The 13,548-nt window shown below is 40.0% G+C and overlaps 2 protein-coding genes across 3 annotated transcripts; both read right to left on the bottom strand.

Annotated features, from left to right (window-relative positions):
• Positions 1-330: 330 nt before the first annotated feature.
• On the bottom strand, positions 331-5,306 carry atxn7l2b (ataxin 7-like 2b). Of its 2 annotated transcripts, none has more exons than XM_008318479.3 (9): positions 4,779-5,306; positions 4,092-4,163; positions 3,328-3,643; positions 2,602-2,837; positions 2,328-2,410; positions 2,002-2,189; positions 1,723-1,903; positions 1,505-1,626; positions 331-1,309 (listed from the first exon to the last, which is right to left on the bottom strand). In XM_008318479.3, the coding sequence occupies exons 1-9, from the start codon at positions 4,873-4,875 to the stop codon at positions 610-612; spliced, it is 1,995 nt and encodes a 664-aa protein (XP_008316701.1). In that variant the 5' UTR covers positions 4,876-5,306; the 3' UTR covers positions 331-609. The 2 variants fall into 2 exon arrangements, with proteins under 2 accessions (XP_008316701.1, XP_016891265.1); XM_017035776.2 differs by having other exon boundaries at positions 1,723-1,900.
• Positions 5,307-5,954: 648 nt separating this feature from the next.
• On the bottom strand, positions 5,955-11,939 carry sypl2b (synaptophysin-like 2b). The gene is made up of 6 exons (XM_008318478.3): positions 11,779-11,939; positions 11,561-11,638; positions 8,836-8,954; positions 8,373-8,577; positions 7,544-7,735; positions 5,955-7,438 (listed from the first exon to the last, which is right to left on the bottom strand). The coding sequence occupies exons 1-6, from the start codon at positions 11,794-11,796 to the stop codon at positions 7,316-7,318; spliced, it is 735 nt and encodes a 244-aa protein (XP_008316700.1). The 5' UTR covers positions 11,797-11,939; the 3' UTR covers positions 5,955-7,315.
• Between the last annotated feature and the right edge of the window lie 1,609 nt (positions 11,940-13,548).

Genomic DNA, 13,548 nt, shown 5'->3' with positions numbered 1-13,548 from the left:
GTAGATCTAGAGTAGGCAGAGACTGAGATCTTAAATATTATTTGAACGAATTTTGTAAATAAGCACTAGACTTTGAAACAAGACATTCATTCATTAATGACACAGTGCCATCTAGAGGTTAACTAGGGAGTGTACTAAGACATTTCTTTGATACTATTCTTTTTTCATGTCCTCAATTGTCAAGTCAAATAATTTTGTAATCTCATTATGGAATAATCAGCTAATTAATGCAGTGCTAACATTGTGCAAATTATTAACGAACAATAATCCAAGCTGCAGGAAAAAACACCACAAGAACAAAATCAAAGAAATAAGGACAGGACTGCAAGGATTCAAGATTTTTTTTTAGCAGCATACAGTATTTTGAGGTATTTTATGCTCTTACACAGGTAATTAATTGAGACATAGTCTTATAGAAAAATATTCAGAAAAAAAACACAAATAATAATACACTTCCTGATACCTGTGCATATAAATGTGAAAACATAAATAAATGTGGACAGACTGACTCACATTTACAAAAAAAATGTTTGTTTTAAAAAAAAAACTACTAAACTGGTACAAAGACTATGGCATGAATACTGTAAGCCAGTAAAGTTGACTCCGTCTTTAGGAATTGGACCTTTTGTCCTGGTCCCATGATAGCACGTCCTCAATATTCTCTCCCTTCCAGGTAAGAAGGCTAGAAGTGGACGAGGTGGACAGGCGCTTGCATTTGGAAGTTCTGGGTAGGGAGGAGCTCACGGGTGAGGACTCGTTGTTCCATTTACGCTTCTGTCCAGGACTTTGGTGATCATTACTCACCACTTTATGCTCAGTTTTTGCAGACAGAGGAGGTTGCTTCTCCAAACCCGGCAAGTGTCTCTTTGTCGGCTGTAGTGGCAGCGAATGACGCTGCTGCTTTTTTCCGGCCGATCCTGAACAGGAAGGGCTTTTCTGCTGTCCCTTCTCAGTCAGAGGAGAATCCCTGAAGTATCTGGAGGATTTGTCCTCACTGCTGTGTGGCAGCCTGCTAGCTTTCTGAACTGCTGAACTTCCATCCTGCACAAGAACCACCTCCTTCAGCTGAGCTTTGCTGGGCCGTCTCATGGTGCTGCACCACTGGGCAGACTCCAGACTTGCGGCGGAGGTGGACGTAGGTGGTTTGGTACTTTGAGAGTTGTGATGACTGCTTTTGGTTTCCAGTTGTCCCTGTGAGGTACAGTCACGCTTAAGGGAGCCGGCAGATTTCAAGGGTTTTGATGCATTTCTGACAGGTGGTGATGTGACATGAGAAGACCTGAGACCTGAAGCTGCTGGAGGCATTTTCCTGTAAGGCAGCAAAGGTAAAAGTTAAATGAGCGATTTGACAAACTCAAAAGACACCAGCCAATCCACTGGTTTGATTTTGATACTGATTTTGACTATGATCACAAATTTAGAACTTAAAAAAAACAAAAGATTATTATTCAAATGTTTTTGCCACATTGTGCTCTGAGAATATCCCAGAGGTGATGACACTCACTTCCACAAGTGTGAGTTGATGTGCTGCTCCAACATGGCACTGAGGGCAATCCGCAGGTGATGTAAACGGCGGTCAAAGGTAAAGATGCTGCAGCCCAGTGTACGACATCCAAAAGTGCATAGCTGCAGATCGAGAGCCAAGTCTTAACAGCTGGAGATGCTCTGCTAAAACCCACCTCATGTTGCAGCCACGGAGATCATAGCTTGAATTACACTCACCCCAAGAGGTTTTGGATGCCAGGTCGAAGCTGGCAGGTCTGTGTTTTCCTCCTGCTCGTCTGCATCACTTTCCTCACTTGACAGCAGGCTGTGATTAAAAGGATATGGAGGCTTCACCTCCACTGCCACAGGGCTGTCAACCTTCTCTTCTGGTAGGTTTTCTGCTGATTCATTAGCCCTGCTTTAGGAAAGGACACAAGACGGAAAAAAATTAAAAATGGAATATCACACAGAGTTGATACAATTAGCTTCACTTAGCCTAAAGACACTACACCATACCCTAGCACGTGGCAGTTGTGTCTACTGCCCTGAGTAACTTTCTCATCAAACACTTCCACATGTTGCTCCTTCTCTTTGGATTTGACAGGAGGCTGCTGCCCCGAGGAGACTCTTCTCTGTTCTGCTGCCAAATGATCAGAAGGTTTAGCCTTCGTTGGTGTTTTCTGCTGCTGGTGGAGGGCATCAGTCTGTGAAGACAGACAAATGTTACATCCTAAACTGTGGTCCGAACCTCCCATGTTTTGGCAACAAACAGCAAATGCACACAAAATGTTTATATGTATGTAAAAGGCTGGTGACACTAATAACAGCCTCGGGGTGTTTACATTGCATACAGGCTCCAGGCTGCTGGGCTTCTTCTTTTCTGGATCCAGAACTCTGTTGTGTTTATTCAGGTCACATTCTTTCTCTATGGTAAAAAAGCAAACACAGTAGTCAGTGAGAAACAGCAGGACAGTCAGTTAACACGACTCTTCCACCCCTGATCTAGTTACAACTGTAAGAATTCTTGAAAAGATTAACTGAACATTTTTGATTTATGATGAACAGAAATCATTTAGAAGTGACAGAAAAGCAGAAGAGGTTAAAAAAACAACTTACTGTCTTTGTTTTTATTAGTGCGGCTGTAGGTCTTCGTTCCCCGAAGAGGACTATGAGACTCACTGGTCTGTCCAACAGTGGCCTTCTGGACAGGTGGTCTTTCTGGTGTAGGATTGGATGAAGAGCCCGGAGGCAGGGGTCCAGAGTGCCATGGAGGGGCCCGGGGTCGAGTTATGGATGTGGAGTGATGTAGGAGTGAGGGCTTCTCCTGAGGGAACTTCTCCACTGAAGGCAAACTGAAGAGGTGTTGGACATGTCAGGTGTGATTGAGTGATTCAGGACTGTGACATGTCAAGCTAAAGTTTCTACTACGATTGTCCTGATAATGGTTTTAACACATTGATACAAGCATGAGAGCTTTAGTTTTGTTTCATTGTGTGTGAGCCTGATCAACAACAACCGTGAGGACTCCAACAGCCAGATTGTTTCTCATTAACAGAAGGTCATTTTAATTCAAACAATTCTAAATAAAATAATAAATAAATAAATTCAGGATAGAGTAGATGAAAATAATATTAGAAATAATTATAAATAAAATATAAGCTCTATTGTATAGTTTTATGGATAGTAGCTCAACTGCTGAGGGGAAAGAGGATCTGAATGACTTATCACACTCCCTAACCCTGACGCCTTTATGAAATCCAGACCAAACAAAAACAGCATCTTGTGAATGATCAAACTTCTTACTTCTTGTGATGTCATGAGGTGAATAACCATAAACAGTACCTCACAGCCTCCCTCTGGGCCTTAGTGGGCCTGTGCTGGTGGACAGGTAACGATGCAGCAGATGCAGCTCGATCTTCACCATGTGCACCGTCCCTCTGCCTTTCCCTAGAGAAGGGAAACTTGACAGGAGACTGGCCAGGGCGAGGCCGCTGCTGCGGAGCCAAGGTTGATGACTGACCACACATCTTCGTGAGCTGACCGTGACGCCTCTCGCAGTGTTTCTCAAAGGCTTCCGGCTTCACCACCTGACCACAGTGACTGCACACCACCAGGTAAAAATCATCCTGTGCAGGGCAGTGACCGAATATATGCATATCTGTAAAAAAAAAAGGATTCAAAAGAGAGAAAAGAAAATATATTAATATTTTTATAGGCTGAGGAGATGCCAAAAATAGTCAGTGCCTGGCGCAGGCAGCTCCTGTGAGCTCCACATGAGTGAATTGTGCTACTTCAGAAGAAAGTGGGCAGATTTTCTAGGCTACAGAGGGCAACCAGCTGACCCTGGCCCACGTATGGGGAACTGCAAGGAACCAATGAAAAGGCCACATGCATAAATACATTTATAAATTGGACAGAAAATAAAGAAAATTGCTGCCAGGCAAGAAACAACGACCCCCGAGAGAAATCATGAATGTTGGAGAAAGAGGACATAAAGAAGGTTGGTGTAGAGTCAGATGGCAACAGATGCTGTGCTGTGTGGCAGGCAGAATACATGGTAGTTGGTGGTATAGATAAGGTCTATCAAAGAGAAGGGTAGTTTTCACCTTCTTTCCTGAGGGTCATGGTCTCAGTTCTTTTCTTCCCATATTTGCTTCCATCTTCAGTATCAGACCCAGCTGAAAAAAAGACACATTTGTTCAGAGACTCAGCATTACTGCATTGGAATAATGACAGTACAGATAATACACACATTATTATGACTGAATACTGAAGTGAGGTCAGGTGTTATGTAAAAATCACTCAAAAATCAACCTCGTTAATTTCCTATGGTACAATTAGACCCGAGTCCAAATTGGATTGTTTCCAAACCTAAACCCTTCCAGAACTTTCACTCTGGATGTTGTCCATCGGATGTTTTGCCGGTGAGAATCTATGTTCTTAGAGATCAATCCTGCTTAAACCGTGTTGTTTATGTGTGACACTGGCTGATTGGCTAAAGTAAAGGATGAACTTACATAAACACACGAGAGCCGCACACGTCGTACTTAAAGAAATGTGTCACAACATTGCAACTTGTTTGAAGAAAAGTGTAACTTAAATTTTTGTTTTTTAGTTTATTGCCGGTGAGGGGAGTTTTAAAACCGTCCCTGCGCTAGGACCCAGCGCGTCTTTTGTTTGGGTTGAGCTCTTTATGTCGCTCTCAAAGCTGAACAAAACAGCAAAAATATCACAGGAAGTGGATTCTACGACAGGATGGACACAACGCACCGGAGGCAGGGAGTGAAACTCACCGTCAGATGGTAAAATATTCACCCTGTCAACCCAACAACTCCAGTTTAATCCGACAAAATCGTCCAGATTGGGAATTCGCCGATTCAAAGCGGCCATTGCTGCTCTTCCGCGTTCACGAGGCGACGCTCAGTTCACGCGCATCAATTCTGAGTTAGAAGACCGCCGCCATGGGGTGGCGCCGTTTACCAGGATATATACAGAATATTTACGTGGACAACTAAGAACAAGTACGCCGAGGGGGTCGAAACTTCCCAAAACGTGTACCACAGTTGATGCTGTTCAACTAACCATTATTTAATTGGTTTCTGTTGAACATTAAACATATTTAGTCTTACACATTTGCACAATTTGCTAGAAACAATTAGTTATGTAAATAAAATAAAGACTGACTGGACTTTTACAAAACATTTAATTTTAGTTTTTCAAATGCATTTTTAGTCATAAAATATAGATATGTGAGCAGGTCATCGTTGCTGTTGTGTTTATTTACATCTTCTATAAAAGTACATTGTGTACTTTTGGTCAATATTTTATATTATATTTTAAAATTGGGTGATTTGTGGCATGACATGAGCCTTCTTTGCTCTGCAGAATAACAAAATGAAATCTAAAATGGCACAGAACTATCTTGAGAGTTTAATAAGTGAGTGTTCATTTGCAGCTGGTTCAGGTTTGGGCCATTTCTGGATATTAATTGAAGATATTAATTAAAGTATTTGCACCTTTAAAAAAATACCCTGCCCTTGTCAAAACTATTCCATCCCAATTAACGCAGAAGTAGACAGAACACATGACAACATAACACAATGTTCTTTAAACAAAATGGCGTCTGATAAATGACTAAATTCTGATTAGTTAAAAGAAGTTAAATGTTTTAACTAGGAAAAATAACATTTTTTCTGTGTAATTATTGGCCTGTTCATGACTTGTGCCCAATATTACATAATTTACAGTTAGTAAAATATATAACGTGTAGCTAATGATTCACTCAGTGGCAGAAACTGTATCATTCAGTCTGTGACTGTGCAGCATGACTGATCTAAACCCATTAGTGTTTATGCTCCGTGTGTGTGAGGGCTGTCAGCTGAGGTTCATCCGCCAATTATTGCATTATGTATGGAATTATTTGCTACCAGCGGAACAATCCAATATGAAAGCAGACAAATGACAACAAATCCAGTTCTCCCATTTAATAAATGCTGCATTTATTGTCCACACAATAGAGCCATTGATTGTGGCAAGAACATCTGTGTCATCTATGTGACCAAATATCAATGCTGCAAAGTAAAAAAAAGTGAAAAAAGCAAGGCTGTCTCATTGAAAACAAAACATTGGCCAGTGGCACGCTGAACAGTTCTCCTTTTCTTAAAAATCTGAAGGGAAAAAGCTCAAGCAAAAGCAAAACTTTAGACAAATTCAGTAACTGGTTAGGTTACAGTCAGTTTCTTATTAAATGGAATAGTGTTAGCACACCAAGAAACAAAGGCAAACTTACTATTTGTCACACATTCTACTACACAGCCATTGAATGAAAACAATTTAAAAAAAAATTAGAGCTAACAAGCTTCTAACAGACATGCACTGCCTTCAACATTTAGGTTAATTTCACTACTTCACACAGATTTAAATACTTGGACCAGTATAAATAATCTCATGCCAGCAAATGAATTATTTGTAAAACATATATTAGCCATCATTGATGATTCTGATTTTTGTTGCCTTTTTTAGTTGGAGCGATTTAGGATTAGCCTGAAGTTTGTCTCCTGTTTTGTTTAGACTCCCTATCTCCCCCCAAAAGTCATAGAAAATCTTGGTATACAAAGTTTGAAGAAAATGTGATTTTTTTTGGCACATAAGATGCTTATTCTGTTCCACACGTGTCTAGTTTAATGACTAAATGATTAATTAACATATCAAGTGTAGATTAATTTTTTTTCTAGGTTATAATGCAGCCCCTGATTCCTGACAGGTTCATGTGTGAAGAATTACTCTGCTAATCGCTGTGGTCAGAAGCTGCAAAAAGGTGTAAAACAAACAAGACAAATATTTGTTGTTCTTTGGGGAAGTACTGCCTCTGGTAAAGCGACCTTTGTCAGCTGTGCACTGATCGTTAAAGACCAGGCTCTTAAGTCTACTTCTCCAGTGCAAAACTTGTAACAAAAAAATGACACTTAAAGAACTTGAGGGTCTTCATTATGGTGTTACAAACACTTTTTTTTTGCCGTTAAATGTTTTGAAATTTCAACACACCAACCCTGAGTTTGTTTAAATAAACTGACATCTGCACTGCTAAATGAAATAAGGACCATTTGTCTGGAATAAACAACATCATGCAGTCTTGATGTTGTAGTCAACTCAAATTTAATAATGCTGTTAATATGACAAACATTCCCAACAAATAAGGATTGGTTACTTCTTCATTCTTATTTAATTTTTTAAGCCTTAATTTTAGTTTTGTTTTCCATTGTTAACCGTTAACACCAGTATGAGTCAAGAAAACTACTTTTGACACTTTGAGATTGAGACGAAAAAGCAGTTACGTTGGTCTCACGCCACCCTCCACATTTGCCGGCTGGTTGGCTGTCTTGTGGAAAGGTGTTTCCTTGAAGATGAACCAGCAGTTGCCAGCCCACACGATGAGGTTGAGAAATCCAAAAATCTGCAGAAGGACAATAGGGAAATGAAAAAAATGTCAGGCTATAGTTCAAAACAAACTGATTTAAAAATTTTAAAGTTTTAAAAAATGAAAAGACAAAGAACTAACCACTGAAGCGTTGAGTCTGCCCATGTGAGGCATGGCACCTGCAGTGCACTTGGTGGTTTCCTGCTTGCACACATCAAGGATACTAACAATGGTTGAAGGACTCGTGGAGTATTTCACATCAGTCAAGCCTTTGGCCCAAGCAGAGGACGACACCAGCCACAGGAAAGCAAAGGCGGCAGTCAGCAGAAGGTCCTGAAAGATGGAAAACAAAAGAAGATTAGTATTTGAATGGAGGTTTCCACCACAGGGACAAGTACCAGGAAGTAACTCCGTTTGATGTGTAATTAACGTCTCGTTGCAACGGTGTCAGTGGTGTACAGCTACACAGACAAGTGGGCACTGGGTTGCTGTATGCTTCAGACTGTCCTGCTGTGACTGACTGTCCACTGTTAATATCAAAAGCTACATTTATCATCTGTTCTTGTGGAGAAAGCTGTAGCTGAGTTACTTGCTGAGACTTACAGGAAACAGTCAAAGCAGTCAACTCACAGCCTGACTCTACCTTACAGAGTATTTTTAGATCGACATAGAGTGAAAGTTGCTTTGAGAGCAGAGCCTGTTTCATTAGCACGGCTCCGCTGAGCGAACTTTCTCTGACCTCCTGTTGGAATTCAGCACCAAGCAGAAACTTTTAAATTCTCCAGCTTATGACCAATGAATACAAAATATAAACATTGCCCAATTTGATGAATGCAGACCCACCCCCTCGTGTGAAACACGAGCAGAGCAGGACATGGCTGGAGACAAGTTTGAAACACGAGCAGAGCAGGACATGGCTGATGACGAGTATTTTACACGAGAAAGATAAGGAGAGTTTAGATAAACGTACCACAATGGGAGCACGGCTGGTTTCTCTATACAGGTGCTGGTAACCCAAGTACAGAACTAGTGTGGCAATGCAGTACAGGAAGGCAAACACCCCAACGCAGACGTAGAACTCCGCTGAAGAAGCATAGTCTCCTGACAGGTAGTGTGCAGTGGTGGTGGTCTCATTGACTTTACAGTCAGGAACATCGTAGGGATGCTTCATCAACCTGTACAGAGACAAATATAACTTTATACTTAAAAATCAGGATATGAAAAAAAATTGAATTTGATTCACTTTAAGACCAATTTAATGTTTAGTAATTACACTAACCTTTGGCTATCAGCACCATTTCACTAAATATTTTAAAACCCTCTGCTTTCAACTCAACCCAAGGGTAATTAAAAGGGGCAAATTTAATAGAAAATTCTGAATCCATTTTTAATTTTTAATTTCCATTCAGTGAGGTCTGAGATCACACATTCACCTGAAGGGGTAGTTAAAGTCTGCAGTGACTTCCTGTATTTCCTTCCCTGGACACTGGATGTTGACGCTGGTTGTGCCTGTGTAGCCTCCAGTTGTAGCAAAGGCAAATATGGCGAAGATCTGCAGTCAGAAACAAGACAATTAGACATTTGACAACTCAAGAACAAGAGGACATTTTGAATCAAGGATGATTGGTCAGATGCGTGTGTCCAATGACCCATGGCCTTTTATCACAGAGCATGGACAATGAGGGTCAGATTCACAGGAGGTTCAGGCCAATTGCCTTGAAACGTCTAAATGAACACTTAACACATTTTTGAGGAGTGGGGGCAGGGGGGTTGATGTTGCTATAAATATTTTTATTTATATATATATATATTTTTTCAGCTTTACATGTATATAAAAAAATCTGGGTTTGGCCAAGGGATAACTTACCAAAAGGAAAGCCTAAAATAACTAACATTAGCATGTCTAGGGAAAAGTACACATGCTAAGTAGCTACTGATTTAGCCACTGAATGGCATGCTGCCCTTATGGCAGCAGCATACAGACATTTCTAAAACTTTGCTGACTGTCTAACTGCATATAGGGGCAGTGGTGGCTTAGTGTTTAAAGAAGCGGACTTGGGTCCGGAAAGCTTCAGGTTCGAGTCCACCAGCTACCAAGTTACCACTGAGGTGCTCTGAGCATGGCACCGTCCACACACACTGCTCCCCTGGTGCTTAAAACTGCCCACTCTTCACTTTGGTGATGGGTTAAAAACAGAGGTCACATTTGGTTGTGTGCATTGGTGTGCTGTGTCACGATGAAAAGTAGTTCACGTTCTTGTTCTTCTTCTTCATTCTGATTGTGTCCATTCCTACCAGGCTTTGCTACACCCACGAACTATACTTAGTGACAACTAGTTGCTGCTGTCAATACTATAAAGGGAATGACAGGGTGTGGCTGATCCTGGTCCAACATCCTGGTTACAGTTCCTGGTGCTAGTGTGACATCTGGTGGCAGGTGTCACAGCAAGCGACGCACAGGTGGAAAGGAGCAAATGAAAAGTGGCCGAGCCCTGTTTGTCTTTCATACATTCAGAGCATGCGCTGACTCCACTGACACACAGTCCTGACTGTAATAAATCAACCATGGGCTTTGTTAATATTATCAGTAACACTTATTGCCTGTGTCATAACTGCGGCTGTGAAAAAGGCAAAGGAAATTAGACTCGGTCAGTAAAAGCTCACATGTGACCGCGTCAAAGTATGGCTGTAACTAAAGATCAATGATTCATTCATTTTTACGACATTTGAATTAATAAATAAATTACTAAATAATCACTTTTTCACTAATAATGATTTCATGTGAATGTCTATGTACAAATAAACCAATAATTAACCATAGACCGTTTGTAAAAAAAAAATGGACACCACAATTGTAGTCCATGGTGAAAAGGTCCACTGTTAAGACAACGTCCTCCACTGGCTCTGTTGTAATTGAACACAAAGGGAAGATTAATAAGACTACTTCTTGAAGAGTTTTTGAAGTACAAAAAAATCCAGTTTAGACAAAAACCTTTTTTACTCTAAATTGGATTGTACTTTATTAACTATTCTCCATTTTAGAAAGGAGTTTTCATTATTTTATTGCATTACTGCCATCTGCTGGTCAAGTGAGTTTGCCTTCTGTTAGACATCTATTTTTTTTTCATTAACAATGTTATTAACGTTTGAAGCTTGCATTGCTATCTGTCTAATCCATGTTGTTACTGACAACTGCTGATTATCTTTTGCCGTTTCAATGGCAGTTGGCATCGTTCTGTTGCACGACTGCCCTACTGTTGTTGTCTTTTAACTTCTACCCTCTTTTAATACGGCCTGTTTATCTCAAAGTTTAATCTTTTCCTTCCACCAATTGTACATTTAAACACTGTTCTGCTATTTGTCTAAAATCATTGTTGCTGATATCTGTAGTGTTTGTTTTTTTTGGAATTTTACGGCAGTTGGCGGCCTTTTTTGTCTTGTCATTGTCTTCTGATACGGCCTGTTTAAGATATTAAGATATACAGTATTACTACATCAATTTACCCAACAGTCGTAGGGAGTTTGGTGTTTGTTCAACCCACAGCAGCCCTGATGATCGTGGGATTTCTAACCCACAACCTTCCAATCACAAACACCATCTTGCAACAACTAGTTCATGGGCTGCACAGTGAATCAGGGGGATCTCAATCATCGTACAGTGTCCTTGATGTTTAAAGATAGCTTAGCTATTTAACTTAACAGCATTGCTACTTGTGTTCCAGATAAATAACCTAATAAGTCTGAATCTATACATATATTAGAAGTTGTTTATTGTCGATAACGAATAACCCTAACTCGAAACATACTTAGATGCAATAACTCACTTGAATTATGTCTGTTTTCATGGAAGGAACTTATTAATAACCGATTATCATGTTTCCACGTGCATCAATCCCCAGTCTGATCATATAATATGTGGGCTGCAGGCTGACCTTTTTATCCTCCTGACACGATGAGGCTACTCTGCCTTTAAATATGATACTTTGCATAACTTCAATGGGCGTGAATGCGATCACAAGACCAACATCAACACTGTCCATTTGTCCAGTACTTTTCACCACCAAGAATAAAGATAGAGAGCTCGCGTAGAGCGCAGCCCGCTACAGGCCATATGGTAAAAACCGAGTGAAAAACAAATAAACTGCTCCCGAAACTCACCCATTCTAAGAGACGAATAAATGCCAGAGGTTCTTTCAGAGGTCCAAAATCAAGAGTGAAGCCGGAAGTCAGCACTTTCTGGTGATAATGTTTCAAAAAAGACATCGGGTTAGAAGAAGGAGACATTGTTTCTCCTGCTAAAATTATCTGTACGCGCACACACCCACGTACACGCAGGTATTTACGAAATGGCACTTGTAAATACTCAGCAACGTTACCTGGGTAACAGATTCCATGTTTCCTATGAAGTTAGCTTCTAGATAAAAGTGAATCCGTTACTTGTGCTCGTCCTTGATCTGCTGCAGTTCTCTCCGGAACTACTCGGGCTTGTCAAACTTTTCTTCAGCTTCAGCGAATCCTAGTAGGAAACACGTGATCAATGACGTTGTCATACAGAAGAGGTCGCTGCTGGACCGGGTAGACCTATGTTGTAATATACTGTACATTGAGTGCTCCAAATGGAAATAAAACGTTCTGAACGCTGAAAAGGCGATGTAAATATGACACAAGCAATGAAAATGCTCTAAACAAAAACAATTGGTAAGGACGGACATTTAAAACGAAGAGTCTACATTGTTGTGAGGCTGTTAAACGCCCCCCCTCCCCCCCAAAAAAAACAGAAATATACATTACATCCCTTTCCTTCGAGTTTAATTACGTAAATTTAAATATAATTTCATTTTAGGAAATACAAAAAGATACATATAATGCTAGAAAGCAAAGTGGTCCTCTGGAGATACTTACTAATTTATAAGTACCCGAATGCAATACTCCTTTATTGAGCAGATACAAATATTTATTTGGAAATGTTTACATGTACTACAAAGAAATGTAATTTGCCCTTACAGACAGATATGAGAACAAAAAAGAGAAAAACCATACTTGGTAGACCACAGACCACAGGTTTGTTTGTTTACCAGACCAGCAAAAGTACAGACGTAGTTTCTGATAGTAAGCCCAGAACAGTGTCTGGAAGTATAATGCTAAAATAGCTTGAACTTTTGAAAATGTACAAAAGCTGCAAGACAAACACAAAACAGAAAAGTAGCTACACTTTACCCCCTCATTGACCTCCTCACCTCATTAAAGAATTAACACTGGCTTAAAAAAACAGTATACACTGAGACAGAAAAGACTATAATATGGTAAGCTAAAGCCCAAAACTAGCTAAACATTGCCTGTCAAATAATAATTATTATTATTATATTATGAAGTTAAGTTAATAATTAATTTTCTTCTTTATTGATCATGCTATCTGTGGACCTGCATGATTCTGAAAAAAAAATCACTTTTACAGCCATTTTGCTCCTATCAGACTAATGTTGTTTAAATCTGTATACATGTTGGATGAGTCTCTGAGCTCATTGATAGTGAACTGTATACGTAGTGCAATCATGTATATTCGAAATGAAAGCCACACATTCAGGTCCATGTGTGAAGACTTCTGTCTGTACACGCTTTCTTTTAACTTTCTTTTTCTTCTTCCTCATCTAATTCTCTTTCTTCCTCTTTTTGCTGTTCCTTGCTGCTACAGTTAGTCATTTGTCTACAGAAGCCTTGGCACAGTTTGTTTGTTGAGATGGTTGACCTTTTGGCCCAAAATGTATTAACGTTATTCTTAATATTCCCTCTTCCTTTGATCCTTAGATGTTCTGTTTAATGAACAGACATTTTTAAGAGGCAACAACAATATGTAAAGGCTCCACACTGACATTTTCCATTACTTAGATGTCCTATTGTACTACTACTAGGCCATAGTGATCTAATATCAGCCTTGTCTCTTATACACGAGCCAGTCTTTTTGAAGAAATTGTATCAGATGGTTAAATAACAAATAACTGCAGGAAAGGACTCTTCCTCTGGTGGTACCATACCCTTACCAGAACTAAGAAGTTGGGTTATATAAGGATCAGCAAACATCCTTAGTGGCCATGCTGGTCTGACTGGTCTTTCTGTTTCCTTTGTTCCATTACTTTCTGTCCTCATCT

This window comes from Cynoglossus semilaevis, chromosome 10 (assembly GCF_000523025.1).
Source record: "Cynoglossus semilaevis isolate Cse_v1.0 chromosome 10, Cse_v1.0, whole genome shotgun sequence".
NCBI lineage: Eukaryota > Metazoa > Chordata > Actinopteri > Pleuronectiformes > Cynoglossidae > Cynoglossus > Cynoglossus semilaevis.
This window is presented reverse-complemented; position numbering and strand designations above follow the sequence as displayed.

Coding starts and splice junctions, on each gene's coding strand:
- atxn7l2b (XM_008318479.3), bottom strand. CDS start 4,875: ATGGCCGCTTTGAATCGGCGAATTCCCAATCTGGACGATTTTGTCGGA. Junction 3,644..4,091: donor CATGACCCTCAGGAAAGAAG/GTGAAAACTACC, acceptor TTTTTTTTACAG/ATATGCATATATTCGGTCAC. Junction 1,627..1,722: donor GGCATCCAAAACCTCTTGGG/GTGAGTGTAATT, acceptor CTCGATCTGCAG/CTATGCACTTTTGGATGTCG.
- sypl2b (XM_008318478.3), bottom strand. Junction 8,955..11,560: donor TTATTCGTCTCTTAGAATGG/GTGAGTTTCGGG, acceptor TTCTGACTGCAG/ATCTTCGCCATATTTGCCTT. Junction 8,578..8,835: donor GACTTTAACTACCCCTTCAG/GTGAATGTGTGA, acceptor GTCTCTGTACAG/GTTGATGAAGCATCCCTACG.